A 17,946-nucleotide genomic window follows, 5' to 3' on the forward strand; every position below is an offset into this window, starting at 1 on the left:
CTTGTTTTTCATCATAATGTGTATCAAACATAAAACCCACAGCATGAAATGTGTTTAAAGTGCATTTGTTTCCGAATTAAAATCACTTTGCAGAAAAATAGATGACATGTTTCCATATGCAAGAGTGCTAGACAATAATGTTTTAAATCAGTTTGCATGTCAGCTCTTCTGATTTTCTTTGTTATATCTCAAAACTGTTCATATTAAAGGAACTTCTTAAAACAGGAAGAGAATGTGTGTTTCGCACTTCATGTCAACATCATGTTGATTTGTATTTGATATGCCAGTTTGCTTGAGTCTGAGGTACAGTAACACAAGCATTTCAATCCATGCCTTGATATTAAGAAAACTAAATCATAATGATTCAACATCATTTGGAATGACGTTAAAAACAGTCACAGGGTCCAAAATTTCATTTAAACCACTGAAATGAACAACAGACAGACAGACAGACAGACTTCCAACAGGACTACTGACCATCATTTTTAGAATCCAAAAAAACATTATTGATGTGTAATTGAACCATTGAACTATAAGCATAAAGGAAAACATTTTTTATGTTTAGAAGTATTTCTTTTTAAATAAATTAAGCATTTTCACTTTTGGGAATGCATGTCCAAATCAGTTTTGTAAACAAACTATTACTGATGTAAATGATGATGTAGTTTTATATTTTATTATATATCATTTCATTTTCTTTTTATTAAAGTTTTACATTTTCGTTTTATATTTATTTCATTTATATATTTATTAGCCTATACTATTTTTATTCTTTCTTTGCATATTTTAAACGAGTTGTCCCTGAATGTCCCCGAAGGAAAGTTTTTTTAGATTTAGCTCACTCCTACACTGACACACACACACCTTTCTCTCTCTCTCTCTCTCTCTCTCTCTCTCTCTCTCTCTCTCCCACGCGCACAGAGAGTTGGACACGCGTGTGCACGAGGAGGCGGATCTTCAGCGCGCTCTTGTATTTCTCGTGTCTTCACATTAACGCGCACTGTAGTGGGCACACACCGCGCACGTATCTCCACAGCTGACAAGATATTCAAAATCTATTGTGATAACTCGTGATAACTATAAACATTATATGTAACCATTATACGTGAAGGTCGTGAAATCGGGATGCGTGATTTTACCCACTGATGAACACAGCTCCAGCTCGAGATAAAGACTTTTCACGGGTTTATTATCAGTTTATCAACATCACAGAGGATGGAGAGAAATCTTCTCTGAACTCCAGCCTGACTTCATCATTCTTTTGCTTCAGATATGGTAAGTGAACACTCGTTCAGTTTCTAGTTTTTATATTGTATTGATATTCGATACTGTAAAAGCTTAAATATCCGACATCTTTATGTTATTGTCTCTACTCTTTTCCATTCATTTTTAAATAACGTTTTCTATGCATAAAGAAGCACACAATTAAAATACTGACGTTTAACAATTCAAATAACAAAATAACGCAAGGCCTGAATTTAGTGTATTCTTATCTAATTTCAACGTTCCCAGCAATATCTAATCTTTATTTTGCATCACGTTTTAGAATTTGCTAGACACATTCAGCAAGCTTAAAAATAAGCAATTAAAATGACAAAACTACAGTTTAATTTGAACAGCCTATTTTTTTTAAGTGAAATATATTGTTAAGATTGTTAAGTTTGGCAGCACACACAGACGCTTGATCTGATTATCAAGTGACACCAGAATATAAAACATACTTTGCCTTTAATATTGAAGCTTCGTTTTTATAAGTTTGTGAGGACAATTCAATTAACAGAGACAATAATTGTCTTCTAATTTCTGTAAACAAAGAACAGCATTGCCAAATAGCCCTTATTTATATTTATGACATAAGGCAGAAGCCCTCTACAAATGAAAAGTAGTTCCATTTAATGAAAATTGTATTGAAACCAATTCATTTAAATTCAGATGTCAATGTAAAAGACTCAGCTTTTAGATTTTACCATTCATTTTTATTAATTTTATTTTTGTTTACATCTCTATGAATGATTTGAGTCATTAAAATTCAAATATTGTTTGGGTGGATTACCTGTTATTTATTGTCTAGAAAAGGCCTCAGAAAGTGTTTTATCTTAGTAAATATAATCGTTTTTAATTTTAATATTCAAGTGAAATCATTTTTGTTAAGTACTATGGCATTACACTATAAAAGCAGATCTTGTTAAATATTAGTAGTTTATATTAATAATTTGAAATTAGAAGCATACTGACCAAGAGATCCTTTATACGGAGTGCATGAAATTATTCCTTTTGTTTAACATTTTCCGCCCTACACTTTCACATCATATAGAAAAAAGCAACTTTCTACAAAAATGTTTCTGAAATCTGGAGCTCTTAAGAAGCATTGTCTCATTCCATTTTGTGCTCATATCATTTTAAGTAGTGTGAGTTTGTGTGAACACACATTCTCTTCTTTCAATCATGGTTGAAATTCTGGTTGTTTTGAGCCGATTGATGCAGTATTTGGTGAGGTGGATCATTACTCTGTGAAGTCGCTGAAGCAGGAAGCTAATGAGGTAATTTTAGGGTTCCTTGCTAAGCATTTTTCAAAGAGATGCATTCATCGACTAAGAGTTTCTCACACAACCCCAATCTCAACACAATCCCCGCTTCTTCACAACATCTCGGGACACTATTCAACAATTCCAGCGTTTTGCCAATCCACAGTGAAGAGATCTCCAACTAGACACTGACATCGAAAAAATAGTTGTTCAGAGCTTTCACTTCATATTTCAATATTTATGTATTGGAAACAAAAGCACCACACCAGTCCAAAGCTCAACAGACTCAATTGTAATGACATTGATTGAGCAAATTATTTCTATTTTCTGGGATTATTTTCTGGATTTATGTTGCTGTAGGGGACATTTGTGGAGTTTTGTGAAAGAAGCTACTATGTCTTTGCTAATTGAAAGTAGATGTGCACGTTTGTTCTAAAAATTAAATTGTGATTATTTTGGCAAATGTTGTGAAATGATACACAATGACATCTCTTTCGCTGTTGCTTAAAAATGAAGGATAAAAAATCTTAGCTCTCGTGAAAAAAAACTGGTACGTTTGAAACCGATGCCCGTCGTCTCCAAATGAGGTCGTCAAGAAAACTTAACGTCAAAAAAAAGTCAGTTCTTCGTTTTTTTAAGCAACAAGTAATTCACAACTTTTAAACTAAACTTCAAATGTTTTTCCTGCACATTTCTTTTCGCAAAAAATATGAAGGCCGTGTGCACATCTCACCCTCTCTATATATGTCTACATTAACATCATATTAAGCTCCTTCCATCACACTAAAGTCTCTGACCACCATGGCTTTCATTACTAACCCCATCAATTGTGAATAAGCTGAATGATTCCTGGTGGAGGCAGAGGACGGGTTGAGTTCAGCCCAGACACCCCCTCCTAAAAAAACACACATTAATTCCTAAAGTCCTCTGTAGCCAAAGGCTTGTGGAATGATAAATATTTTCGTAGGAAGCGCGGTTCTTCCTGAGCTTATCGTGGCGCGTTTCATTGCGGCCCGGCCGGCGTTAACCTCTCACATTTAGGGCGAGGCTGAAGGCCTTGAACCCCGCCTCTGCTTTGAATAGTCAAGCGATCCCGAGGTTCCAGGCCCCAGATGGAAGATAACCTTGCTCGTAATGAGCAAAATATTTAGCTAGCGCCCATAGAGGGATTCCCAAACCTCCAGAGGCTCACGTAACGTGATCGGTAGCGAGAAGCCCTCGTCTGACTTCAGATCCCTGCCACATCATCAGAGAGTCATCAGTCCAAACCACAAGATCCAGAAATTTACTCCGAGGAATTTAGGACTGATCAAGAAGAAAGAATAGACGAATAAACCGGGTTAAAGAAACTGGATATATTCTGCAAATAATTATATCAAAAACAAAATAATATTGCCACAAAAATGAGAGGTGAGTTTCTTTCTTCTTCGGAATACAAAAGAAGATATTTTGAAGATTGTTGGTCTAACAACACTGAAACCCATACACTTCCATGGTATGAACACAAAACCCCTGAGACATTTCTCAAAATATCTTCTTTTGTGTTCCAAAAGAATTGTTTTGTGTTTTACAACCACATTAGGTAGAATAAACGACTACTGAATGTTTTTTTTTATTTTTGATATACTCTTTAAGGAAAGCATTGCATAAGCTAAACTAAGTATTAAACACATAATACATTACTCATCATTTGTGCACAGGACACAAAACCAGTTTCACTGCGTCTAAATGTGACATTTGGTTGTAATGAAAGACGCGAGTGCTTCAGTGTTTGAGTTTGATCAAAGCGAGGGGTTTGTGGGGGGCTTCACTCATCACTTTGAGCCCCTTGACTGTAACTGTGTCCTTTGAATAAGTCATGAGAACCTTCAGAACAGCACTAGTCCAGATCTATAGACATAAGTTTGATCATGTAAATGTAACCCAGTGATGCTAAAACATTATGGCTGATTGCCAGGGGATTGCTGGGGGTTGCTAAGGTGTTGCGAGTTGCATAACAGCCAAAGAGAGCTCACCACAAAATGACATTCTGTTCTGTAGATGTTGTGTTTTCCATACACTTTTTATACAGTACAAACTGTATCCTGAAACCCCCACCATGCCCTTAAACTTCAACATGACACAAACCTCTCTGTATTTTTCATTTCCAAATAATGTCTGAAAAACGTCCTCAAAAGGTCCAAAATTATCATTTGAGGTACATTTTTGGGGATAACACAAACACGCACACAGAGTTGAGGACTCTCTGTCAACCCCTCTCCATAGTCGAATTCTTTCACCAAACAACAGCTGCTTCTTTAGCTGTGGACACACACGCACGCAATCACACACGCATGCGCAAACACACTTACGCATGCGCACACACACGCATGTATGTGCACACTTGCGCACACGGACATGTGATGGCAATTAAGGGTGGCTTCTATCACCGAAATTGTGTATTAACACCTCCTAATAATAATTTAATATCAAAGTAAAAGTATCACAACATTTATGGAAAAAAGGTAAAATTCCACTTAAATTTAATACTTTGCAAGTGCAGTGTACTCAAACTAATTCAATCATTTTTAAACTGTAATTTAAGTTTGATGTTTACATTCATGCATTGACAGATGCTTTAATCTAACAAGAGCATATTCAAGCTATATATATCATGTGTTTCTTTGGAAGCAAACACAGTACAAATATAAAAAGTATTAATTGAATAAACAGAAGACTGACAAGAGTAAAACTAGGATTATAAAACACGTCTACCCATCCTAAGGCGAAAGTTCAAATGCTCTCTAATTTGTAAACTCATTTGGGTGAATGCATCTGATAAACAAATACATGTGATGTAATGACAGTAAATATCATCCTACATTGCCACCCACACATTTTAAAAATGATTTTATAAGGATTTTCACAACTATATTTCTATGATCTGCTCTGGAAGCGATTGAAGAGTTGCTTTGATAAACTGAAGCGTCGGTCTCACACTAAACATCTCAACATCACTACATCAGAGAGAATAACCCCGTCATTATCACTTCATAATTATGAGATTTTTAAGAGATTAACTGCGTTCTCTCTCAAGATCATTTGATAAAGTTAACGTCTGAAAACTTGGATCTCAGACAATCTAAACAAATTGAAAAAGAACATAATTTGGTCTTTCTGCTGCGCGAGCAGGTTTTTACACGCAAACCAGCCGGAGGAAAGAGAAGCAGGACATTTTTTAACAGCTTTCCTTGATACAGAAATGTATTTCGTGATTTTTACAATGCAAGCCAGGAAGTCAATCGTGAGCAAAGGTTGTCTGAACACTGAAAAAATGTTTGAATAAAAAGGTTCTTCGATGCCGTAGAAGAACCTTTTGGTTCCATAAAGAATCTTTACCATCTAAAGAACCTTTCTGTTGGTTCTTTGTTGTGAAAAAGGGTTCTTCAGATTATAAGAAAGCGAGAAAGAGATGATTCTTCAAAGAACCTTTGGCTGAATGGTCCTTTGAGGAACCAAAAATGGTTCTTCTAGGCATTGCTGTGAACAACCTTGAGTACCTTTATTTTTAAGACTGAAGGTTGAAAGATCAGAACCAATAACAGATGATAAAATGAATTGTACCAACTACGAACCCAACTCAACATTTATTTAAACGTATATTTTATGTTTAAATATGTCAATGCAACACATGGCTTTAGTTCATATTTTTCGTTCGAACTCAAATAAAATGAGTGAAAACAAATGTGAAGGTGAGATTAAGTTCCGCGAAGATCAATGCAATGAACCCCCGTCGTGGAGCAGATGTGTTACCTGGGAACTGAGTTCTGTCTGACCGAACATCTCAAGTCTTTTCTCTCATACGATGACTTCTGGGAGGTCTGCCAGCTGTCCCCGCTCGTGACCCGCGTCTCGGGGCACCGCTCCAGGGGTGAAGGGTCCGGCGGACCTGGAGGGCGGCGATAGAAGCGCTGGGGGATGGGGAGGATGGAGAAGTTGGGAGCTGATGGGACAAATATCTGAATGAAGAGGGTGGATTACACATAAGTCTGGGGATCCTTCAGTACAAGCTGGCATGAAAAGGTGGCCTTCTCTTCTCAGAGGCCATCATGTGGAAAGTAGAGCCCACCATGTCAGGCGGTTTGTGTTACACACATACACGGTGGCCAAGAACACGCAGTCGAGCCTCTTTAATAACGTCGGCCAATAAATTAAAAGTCTATCTGGAGGATAGAAAACTGATAGCCCAGCGTTCGAGATGAGAGACTTTCCACGCGTGCACATTTCTTGTGTTTGTCTCATCCGAACAGAACTTGTAAACTCATACTATGTTTAGTTTCTTCTTGTATAAGAAATTAAAATCACAGATGTGTTTAATATCTCAATTCATTCGCTTGGACAGTAAGGAGATTAAATCGAAAGCTAATGGAAACATTTGTTGAAGTCTCATTTGGGTCTCAGATGTTTCTCCTGAGAAAAGGAAAGAAACATGTGTCTGACAGAGTTTGAGAAAAGATGTCAACATTGTGTTAAACTGAGCTCAGATCTCAATATCAACTCAAACATTTCTCATCAAATCTATCTGATTTGACCTCTACAATCTACATTCATTCACACCTCTAGACTCTTCAAGATGCACCGATAGGATGTTTTTTGGCCGAAACCAACTATCGTCAGATTCCGACATTTGTTAATTGCATAGTTCTTTACAATACTAGCTAGTTTTTTTTTCTGCATTCAATTAATTGGACGGAACATGAATTGGATCTATTTAACATTTTAAGAGAGGCGCAAGTTAAGATAGAAATACATAAGACAACATGACAATCTTCAAAGGTTATTTTTGCTATCCAATATTTAGGTAACACTTTACATTAAGGTTCCCTTTATGAAGCATTTATAAATGTGTTCATTAATGATTAGCAAGTCATTTACAAATTATAAAGCAGTTATAACTGCATGAATTAAAACAGAGATTCTAATGAAAAACCTGCCAAATAGAGAGCATGTATAAAAAAACAATAACACCCTACAGTGTCCAGTCTGATGACCTATATCGCAAACAACACAACATTCGAGTCAAGTAAATAATGAATAAAAAATTGTATTAAGCGTTTATAACATGTGAGTTAAAAATGGCTCTATTGGGCAGGTACTACATTTGAATCCCTCTTTTTATTCATACAGTACTGCTTTATAATGCATTTGTTATTAACTTATTAATCATCAATGAACACATTTATAAATGCTTTATAGAGGGAACCTTAATGTAAAGTGTTACCAATAACTCATATTTGACTTAACATTGAACGTTTCTTAAATTAACAAAAAACGTGGGAATATTCAGACATGCAGTTAATAAATAAACTATTAATAATAACTGTTAAGTTAATTAATAAATAATTAAACTGCCTTTTTCATGCTATTGCCGATTTGCCAATGCCGTTAAATTGATCCAATATCGGCCAATTAATATCGGTTGCGATATATCGTTGCGTCCCATTAAAGTCTTATTTGTCTTTATGTCTCATGATTTATTACAGGACAAAACATCTGAAACTAACTTGAAACACAAATGAGAAATGAGAACAACATCTGAGCGATAACCATTTGTAAATCAATGATAAGAGTTCTCCTGCTGTGCTTTTGCAGCGATGAAATCTCTGGACGGAGAGATCCGTTCAGTCTAATCTCATGGGGTCATTACTAGACTCTTATTACCCGCCATCTCTCCATTAGTGAACTAAAGAGCAGACGCGTGTGACCGGCCCTCTTTATTTATGACTCTACAGACCAGCACGTCCCCCAACGGCAAGCGGCCGCAGACAAGCTGTTCGTGCATGTGTGCGTTTGAAATGAAAATCAGTTTATCACATGAACTACCGAAATACTCCCATGACAAAAACAGCCCAGCCCGAGACACACGACCACAATGTGATACAAGCTAACAAGAGCAAAATTCATGTTCGAATGCTTTCCTACTGTGAAACACACCGCTAAACTACGACACAAACTAATAAAAGAGTTTAGCTTTCTACAGTTTGTGAAATGTCTTGACATTCTTATCATAAAACTCATCCGGAGAAAATTAAGAGATCATTACAAATGTTTAATCATTGACACATCAAAACTGTGATAAAAATCCAGATTATTAGATTTTGTTACTTTCCTAAATACATATACTATATAAATATGACTGTTACTTGAATATGAACTTGTTGGTAAGACTTTGCTTAAAGTATTTAGGCGTGATGTATTATTAATGGTTATTAAATGGTGTGATGCATTACAATGTTGTTGTAAAGAATTATAACCCAAATAAAAATGCAAATCGATAAGTGATAATGTATGAACCGTGTTTACAATTATTTACGAGACATTATAAAGTGCATTACAAGGCATAAATAACACATTAAAACAAAAATTTTAATGCATTATAAATATATACACATATAAAAAATACATTTTAGGTCTGAAAAATACAGAGTATGTTTTCTGTTATTTTCACCTGTTTCTACAGTTGGGATTTTCTGCAAACAGAAATGATATTTTTGTTTGGAATTTGGGAGAAATATTGTAAGCAATTCACAGAACGAAACAACAAAATGATAATTTTACCTAAACACATACTGTACATTTTAAAACCAGAAAAAAACGGAGTTTGAAATGGTCTCTTATATTTTTCCATGGCTACAGCTGATTTGAGACAAATGCTCCTCTTTCCACATCTCTAAAACATGTAACTTTATATATTTCTTTTGTGTACTGAAGGTGAAGTGTGTCACTTCTCAGCAGACAGATCAATAACAGCATCAGTCTGCTCAAACAACGTTTTGCTAACATGACCGTTTTTTACTCTTCGGAGGAGGAGGACAAAACTTACTCACTTCACTCGCATTTAAGTGTGAATTAATCTGAAAGAAGGAGATCTGTTAGAATGGTGAAACTGATATTCTTTCTCAGAAACGGAGTACCTGTCAGCGTGAGTTTAGAGAGAACTGAGGGCAGATGGCTGCGAGAGAGTTGAAATGTGATGGCTGGAGAAGTGCTGTATTGTTGTAGAGAGGTCACGCCGCCTCAACGTTTCCCTTCAGGCAGTGTGACGGTCACCAGCGAAGCCATCGCCCCACAGAAACAGCACCATATGGGAGATAGCCCTCAGCTACCGGTCACTGGTTTTGATTGAATGGTTTAGATCACAGCTCGCTGTAGATCACGCAGACATATGGCAAAAGCTACGGCTGGTGATTAGTTTCAAAGCTAGCCGACCTGCTCCTTTAACCCGGACCCTTTTGCTTCCCATAATACTCCTGTCAGGACACGCAGAGGTCTTCATTTTCATTCTCGACCGGCTACACAGAACCGTACATTTAGACATCAAGTGTCTACTACAAAACAATACAGACAAGATTGTAAATGCAACAACAGCAGACAACAGGAGTTTTCAGATGTATTTGATTTAAAGGGACACTTCACCCAAAAATGAAAATTCTGTCGTCATTTATTCGCGTTCGAGTTGTTCCAAAGCTTAATGTAAATCTTTGTTCTGATGAACAAAGAGTGAGATATTTGGAGGAATCCTTATAACCAGACAGATTTTGTCCCCATTGATTCCCATAGTAGGAAAAAATTCTTTTTTTGGTTCCATTGAACACAAAAGAAGATATTTTGAAGAATGTAGGACAGCAAACAGTTCTGGGGCCACATTGACTACCATTGTATTAATTCCTAATATGGGAGTCAACGGGGGTAAAATCTGCCCGATTGTAAGCCTTCTTCCAAATATCTTTCTCTGTGCTCATCTGAACAAAGACATTTATATAGGACTCAAAGGCTAGTCAAGGATGACAGAATTTAACTTTCTTGGGTGAAGTATCTCTTTAAGCCTCAACTCGGTCTCAGATGATTCTCCAAAAATTGCTCAGAAAAGATAAAAATGATATCAAATGTAATTGTGTTAACACATGAAGAGCATGAAGGTGTAAATGAATGTAGATTGTAAAGTTTAAACTATCTGATTTGATGAGAAAAGTTCATATTGAGATTTTTTATAATATTGACTCTTGATTGATGACTTGACAAACTGAGCTCAGTTTGACACATTGTCGATATCTCCACTCAAACTCTAATGACAGACACATTTGTCAGATTTCTGTCTTGTTTTCTCAAGAGACTTAAGCAAAATTTGTCCATTTGCTCTCTATTTAATCTCACCTGTGTCTAGGAGAAACGATTGAGATATTGAAGAGATCTTATCCGTGATTATAAATGTGTTACAACAAAACAAAAAAGGGTACATTTTTCGAAATTGAGAATTACACATCATCTTAGAGCTGAATAAATAGCTTTCCATTGATGTTCGGTTTGTTATGATAGGACGATATTTGGACTATTTGAAAATCTGGAAAATCCAAATATTGAGAAAATCACCTTTAAAGTTGTCCAAATGAAGTTCTTGGCATAGCATATCACTCACAGAAATAAAGTTTGATATATTAAAGATAGGACATTTACAAACTTTCTAAATGAAACATGATCTTAACATTCCAAAGATTTTTGGCAGAAAAGAAAAATCAATCATTTTGACCCGTACAATGTATTTTACTAAAAGTGTTCCACTGCTACTTAAGACTGGTTTTCTGGTTCCGGGTTGTCCGATCCTCTGTTGTCCTGTCTAAATTTCCTCTTGTTTAAAACAGTTGAGAATCTCATTGATTTATTCACGCTCAAGTTGTTGCGAAGAAATACATTCTGGGTAAAATGAAACTCGCATGCGTCAGCGCACACTGATGCAAGCGCAATACGATAGCCGTGAAAAAAGCAAATGCTAGCAGAACAGCGCTGAGGCCAGGTGAAGCGCCGAGGACGGGCCGTGCCTCGTCCGGGGTTTGTTTAAGCTCACTTTACCTCTGTGAGAGGGGGTAGAGCGTTCTTTCTCATGCCCTCTCGCTCCGGGACACGCTCGGCAGGAAACACGCGGAGCATCACAGGAAGTCAGCGCTCCGTGTTTGCTCACTCTGTTTTCCCTTGTTTCTCTGTATTTTCTGGAGAAACATTTTTGTTACCTGTGTGACTCTGTGGAGCGTCAGCGGGTGTTCCAAAATGATCACCGTGCCTTTCTGACCTGGAGATTCTGTTCTCTGAAAACATAAGAAAGTGTGTTTGTGTTTAGACACAATTCGAAGGATGAATCGTTTATCCTCCCCCTCATGTGAATAAAAGCGGGCTGTAGACTTTACAATTCAATGTCTTAAAACAGTTTTGTGTGAGTTTTTAAACAGTAGTTTCAATGCACAAAAAGACCTGTGCATACTTACGAATAATATGTTATTTAAATTTATACAAAAAATTGGGCAATCTTGATTAATCGCATCCAAAATAAAAGTTTGTGCTTACATCATATATTATAATAATAATATATAATATACAGTCTATTGTGCATATTAATTTTGTATTTATGAAAACATACACTTAAATGAATATATTTAAGAAAAATAGAAAATATTACAATTGATCAACTTTGATTTAGAATTTCAATTATTGGTAAATATAAATTAATACAATTAAAATTTCCTAAATATATAGAGAACAAGTATGTGTATGTTTTGTCTTTATAAATACAAAATGAATATGCTCAGTACACAGATATATATTATGTAAACACAAACCTTTATTCTGGATGCGATTAATCGTTTAACAGCCCTATGAATAATGCATGCGATTTTTATTTCATATATTTTTTCCATAGTTTTAATTTTTTATATATTTTTGGTGAACCAAGTGGCACAGAATAACACCTCATCACCGACATTCTGCACCTTTCCTGACACGTTTCCTCAATATTGAAATGATTCCAGCCGTGCTGTCGCAGTGATAGTCACACGATATGTTTTTCATCCGTAAGTGCGTCTGTACGGCAGTGTCATAACTGTTTGCTGAGAACACAGAAATGTTGTCTTTGCTTGTTTCAAACATTCGTAGAGTTCGTCCACACCGCAGACGCCGGGCATTATTCATCTAAACTGTCAGAATAAGTCAAATGAGATCTGAATTTGTGTTTCTTTTCAACTGTTGCATACATTCACATGCCTTCTCTCGTGAGGCTACGTGAGGCATCTAAGGGTCAAAGGTCATTATGAGTGCATGTGTTTCCTGTATATCATTCAGATCCGTTTCTATTTCATGCCCAAAAACGAACCCCTCTCTCACCCGTCTTCTGTTGTTACTGGTTGAAGCGTTGGCACGTCGCAGCGCCTGTGGTTTTCTGTGCCGAGCGACGGCAAGTCGAGAGAGCAGGTTCTACATTGTTGTGTTCCAGGAAAGCGTCCCACCGAGCAGGTTTCTACAAACAAGCGTTTCACTGTTGTCTGTATCTCAGAATTCTAATTATGTGTGCGTTTGGACCTGTCATGCAGAAATGCTGCTAGTTATTCAAGCACCATTAAACAGCGATTGTTCTTTGTGCATTTTCATGTTCACGTTCAGAACATTTCTTCATAGTGTACCTCACGGACACGAGCGTCGTGCTGCTGTGCCCGAGGTGATTTTCTAACAAACGTTTGTGTGATTTTTCAGGACAGCTGATGGTGTAAAAGAGGAAGTGTAACGCCAAACTGCCCTCATTCACAGGTCTGAATAAACTTCATACTTCATCATTTTTTCTGTTGATCATGCACTCTTAAAAATAAAAGTTGGGAAACTTAGTTTTGGATACTTATTTCTTCTCAAGTGTGGGGTAAGTTACTCTGAAAAAATAATCAATTACTAGTTACTTATTAAATATTCAACAGTGTAATTTGAATACAGTACAAGATACTCTCTCCAAAAAGTATTTAATAACCTGTTATCAATAATTATTTTCTATATCCTACATCAGTAGTGATTCACGGATAAACATGAAATGGCTCTTTTTATTCATTCAAATAAATAATATAAAGCTGCATAAAGTAGACTTATTAATTGACTAAAGTATAACAAGTGCGAGAATTATGCATTAAAGCACAAATTTTGATGTCAGTTCCTCTATCGCACACACATATATTACACACAGTATTAAGTTTAATGGAAAAGTAATTCATTACTAGTTTCTTATTACATATTCAATGTTCAGTATAATTAGATTACTGTGGACATGACTCTCTCCAAAACGTATTTAATTACTTATCATTAATTACTTTCTATATCTTATATCAATAGTGATTCAAGGATTGAAATGTAACGGCTCTTTTTATTCATTCGAATCAATAATATGAAACAACAAAGTATTATTATTAAGTGACTAAAGTATAACAAATGTGAGAATACTTCATTAAAGATCCTTTAGATGTCAATTCCACTATTGCACACACATATATAACACACAGTATTCAGTTTAATTACATCAGAAGTAACTGAAAATAAATTATTAAAAAATAAATATCTCTTACTGTACTTTTCGTTTTTAAGAACGTTTTTAACACCTTGAGCATATTTCATGTAGTGCATTCATGATTATTCAGAAAATGAATGATTTAAATATGTTGTGTTCACAGGGGCCACAAGACAAACACATCAGGCAACAATTTTAAAAGAAGTGAGTGACATTTTCCGTATTTTATTTATGCATTAAAACCATTCATTCTCAACTTCAACATATCAATTCAACATTGACATTATGTACAGTATAAAACTCAACCGCGACTTGTTACCTGTATACAGGTGAAGAGATATGGCTGCTTACGGACAGACGCAGTACAGCCCGGCTTTACCGACAGCAGGACCGTATGCAGCATACACACACCCTTCACAGAGTTACAGTATGACATCATCATATAGTGAGTACATGTGACTTCCCTTCCTCCCTAAACAGTGCATACTTCAGCTGCAGAACATGCTCACATGTCTCTCTCATCATCAGATATAAAGACAGAAGACGGTTTGAGTCATTCACCGGGTCAGAACAGTTTACTGGGCTACACGTCAAACTTCAGCGGAAGTCCTCAGAGTCAAGCGCTGTACAGTTACTCAACACACGGTCAGTCTCAACCATACCCCCAACACTAAATTCATTCGTCTTTATTATTTACAAGACAACAACTGAAAAAAACATTTCGATGTCACTTTTCACATTTCTGCATTGCAGCAAGACAGTTTTATAGAATAACACATTTCAGAACTAAAATCACAGACAAAGTATAGAAGTAAATAGAAATAATTGATAGAAAACAGGGTTTTATAGCTTAATTTTTTGGCATTTTTTGATAATTTTCTTACCTATGCTGTGAACACCAAGTGTCCCTTAATACCAAGTGTTACAAAAATGCCAGATTTCTTCTAAATTTCTCAATAAATAAGATAAATGAATTGATAAAACTTTCAAAACAAAGTACATGATTTTGTTCAAAGTTTGTCCACAAGTCTCTGATTGGTGGATGACTGGTGAGGATTATGGTTAGTAGAGAACTAAATGTGACCCTGGATCACAAAAACAGTCTTAAGAAGCAGAGGAACAGTTTTAGTAAAAGACAAAAATACATTGTATGGGTCAAAATTATAGATTTATTTTATTTTATGCCAAAATTCATTAGGATATGAAGTAAAGATCATGTTCCATGAAGATATTTTGTAAATTTTCTACTTTAAATATAAAAAAAACTTTATTTGTGTGAGTGGATGTCCTGTCACAGTGCCTTAGATTAACAACTTCAGAGCCGATTTTATCAATATTTAGATATCTCAGCTTCAAACGGTTGTATCTCAGACAGATATTGTCTTTTTCTAACAACTCATACATCAATAGAAATCTTATTTATTCAGCTTTCAGAGTGTGTAAAAATCGGAAAATAGTCGTATAATATTCGTTGTCCAAGTTCACAAATATCATAGATGTGACAAGTTTATACAATATTCGTAAAAGTTTGTTTCTCTAAAGTCGTTGTGATTTTTCCTCTTGGGATCCAATGGTCAATCATTTTCCGGCTGCGTTTGCATCTTTGCCTGATTTTTGCTACTCAAAGGGAAGCATTACAGACATACAGTACCACCTTGTTTTATGTAACAAAACCTTTAAAATATTTGTCCATTAGTACTGCTGGACACAATGAAATCTCCTCGCAACAAACCCTCACACACACACACACACAGATTTTCAGACGCCGTCTCCGGTCAATGCCCCCCAACACGCACACACACACACCTGTTCCCCATTATCCGCGGTCTGGGGTTCTGGCGTCAGGCGTCTCTCTCTCCACTCGCAGGGGGTCAGAACCTTTCTCCGCTCCCCTCCGGAACGCGCCGGCCATTGGAGGAGCTCGTCTGGGTGGGAGTGATTGAGCAGTCACGCGCCCCCCCTCCGTCCACCGCCGAGCACTTCTGCCCCACGCTCCTGATTTTACCACCGCAGTGTGAAATTGACCGTAACCCTGTCAAGGTCAAAGGTGAAGTGGTGTTAGGCACGCTTTCTTCTTTAAAGGGACAGTTCGCCGAAAAATACAAAATTGTTGACTCACCCTCACGACGTTCCAAAGCCTTCTGAGGCTGAAGACGTTTGACCCACTGATGTCCATAAAATGAGTCTGAATTTGATTCTTATTGTTTTTTATTAAAACTTATCAAACGGGCGACTTCTCAAGTTCTTTTAGAATTCTTTAAGAACGCACAGTGACATTTATTTTGGGTCTAACAGGCCTGATCATTCGGCAGCAGATGATATCATTTATTCTGTATTACAGTGATTTACTGTCATTTCTAGGCGTCTCCAGACATCATTCACTGTAAAGTTGTCTGCTCGTGAAACGGATGGATTTCTAATGGGTCTGGGAAAACGCGCCGACCACATCTCGCGCCATATCTCGCTGGTCTCCTTTGATTTATTGGCGAATTCCAACAGGAGACCTGCTGTAGCATGAAATAAATAACCCGTCTCCAGGTGCCAAAGGTCCTCGCGTTTCACCGCCGCCGAGAAAATCAGAAACACGGCCCCGGCGCTCTCCCCTCCTTCTCTCCGGCCGTTTCTTTGAAGATTTTGGGGTTCGTTTCCTGTGAGATTTCTTTACGTTTTGACAGAGTCATTTTTCTAGGGCAAAAACCAAACAGTCGGGAATTTGGAGGAAAAGAGACGGGGAAGGAGAGCCGGACCTCGGCGACGGCCTGAAAAACGACATTTCCAAAGAAATTTGGATTGACTGTGGACTTACCACCCTACCCTTTTTCACCTGAATTGTTTCCTCAGTAATAAATCAAGCGAGCTTTCTCCGAGCGCTTTAAACTGGTCTATATTTCACAAGGCCCTTCCACGTCTCCGTGTTTGTGTTGGAGCCGGTCTGCCAGCGAAGGCGTCAGGCCCAGACTTCACCGCGCTCACTTCTCCTCAAACTAGCTATCTGCTTCTTTTCCAGGCGGCAGCATTTCTTCTGGAATTTTCCAGGGAGCAAACGGCATCACAGGATCAACGCCATTCAGTCCCACACAGCAGGTAGGTCACATCAGGATAACCAACCTGCAGAACAGACGTCCTATCTGACATGCAAAACCGGACCGTATTACACTGTAAAACTTTGTTGTAGTTTAACTAACTTAGCCTAGATTTAATTTGCAATTTTGTTTGAAACATAAACTTGCCAAGTTCTTATATTTTCTTTCATAAAACAAGATTATATTAGGACACGTTTCTTGTTATGTAAATGTAAGAAGTTTTTAAAAAAATTACTGGAAAACAAGACAAAAATGCTTGGGAAGAACGTCAGGTTTTTTTTTGCAATGTTGCCTGTCTTTTCTTGATCATTTTGAATCTCAACAGCATTGAATTTCTATTAAAGTCATTGATAACAGTGCTAATAGGAAAACAATATTACATTGTAATGAAATCTACTGTAAGTTACTGGCAGACCTTTTAGTTTTAACAAAACATCACAGAGTCATTATTTTAAGAACTTCATGTGATGAAGATATCAAAGTGGTCTTTGTTTGTTTATTTCTATAGCACATTTCAAAACAACCACAGGTTGACCAAAGTGCTGTCCATATCAAATAAAACAAAACACAGAATAACAGATCCTTACAATATGATTACGGTATATAAAACTCTCTTAAAGGCTTTAGAAGGTTGTTCCATAACATTTGATGAACACTTAACATTAATAAAGCGTGGCCCCTTTAAGGGTGTTTGTGTTCATGTCCAAATTGTCAGAAGGTCCCTTTATTTGAAACACATTTGACAAATAAAACTGAGAGTTCATCTTTAGACCATTCATTCATGTATGTTTTTATGCCTATCAGGACTTCTCGGCATATTCAAGCTACAGTCAAAGCCAATATTCACCGTACTACAACACACACTACAACAGTCCGTACATCACAACCAGCAACATCACGCCGTCTGCCATCACCACGGCCATACCCTATCAACACACAGAGCATCCCGCTGTATCCACCAATCACAGCCCAGACTCACACACAGGTAACT

General features: G+C 36.9%; 1 protein-coding gene across 1 annotated transcript in view; it reads left to right on the forward strand.

The window, feature by feature from the left end:
* The first annotated feature begins 1,015 nt into the window (after positions 1–1,015).
* eya2 (EYA transcriptional coactivator and phosphatase 2) overlaps positions 1,016–17,946 on the forward strand; it is a 29,805-nt gene continuing 12,874 nt past the window's right edge. Inside the window, exons 1-7 of the mRNA XM_056750386.1 lie at positions 1,016–1,275; positions 13,080–13,133; positions 14,036–14,076; positions 14,202–14,317; positions 14,401–14,517; positions 16,880–16,956; positions 17,760–17,940. Of these exons, the coding sequence (XP_056606364.1) occupies positions 14,212–14,317; positions 14,401–14,517; positions 16,880–16,956; positions 17,760–17,940 (481 nt within the window). The 5' untranslated portion in view covers positions 1,016–1,275; positions 13,080–13,133; positions 14,036–14,076; positions 14,202–14,211. The remainder of the gene's footprint in view (positions 1,276–13,079; positions 13,134–14,035; positions 14,077–14,201; positions 14,318–14,400; positions 14,518–16,879; positions 16,957–17,759; positions 17,941–17,946) is intronic.

This window comes from Triplophysa dalaica, chromosome 6, assembly GCF_015846415.1.
Source record: "Triplophysa dalaica isolate WHDGS20190420 chromosome 6, ASM1584641v1, whole genome shotgun sequence".
Classification (NCBI taxonomy): Eukaryota; Metazoa; Chordata; class Actinopteri; order Cypriniformes; family Nemacheilidae; genus Triplophysa; species Triplophysa dalaica.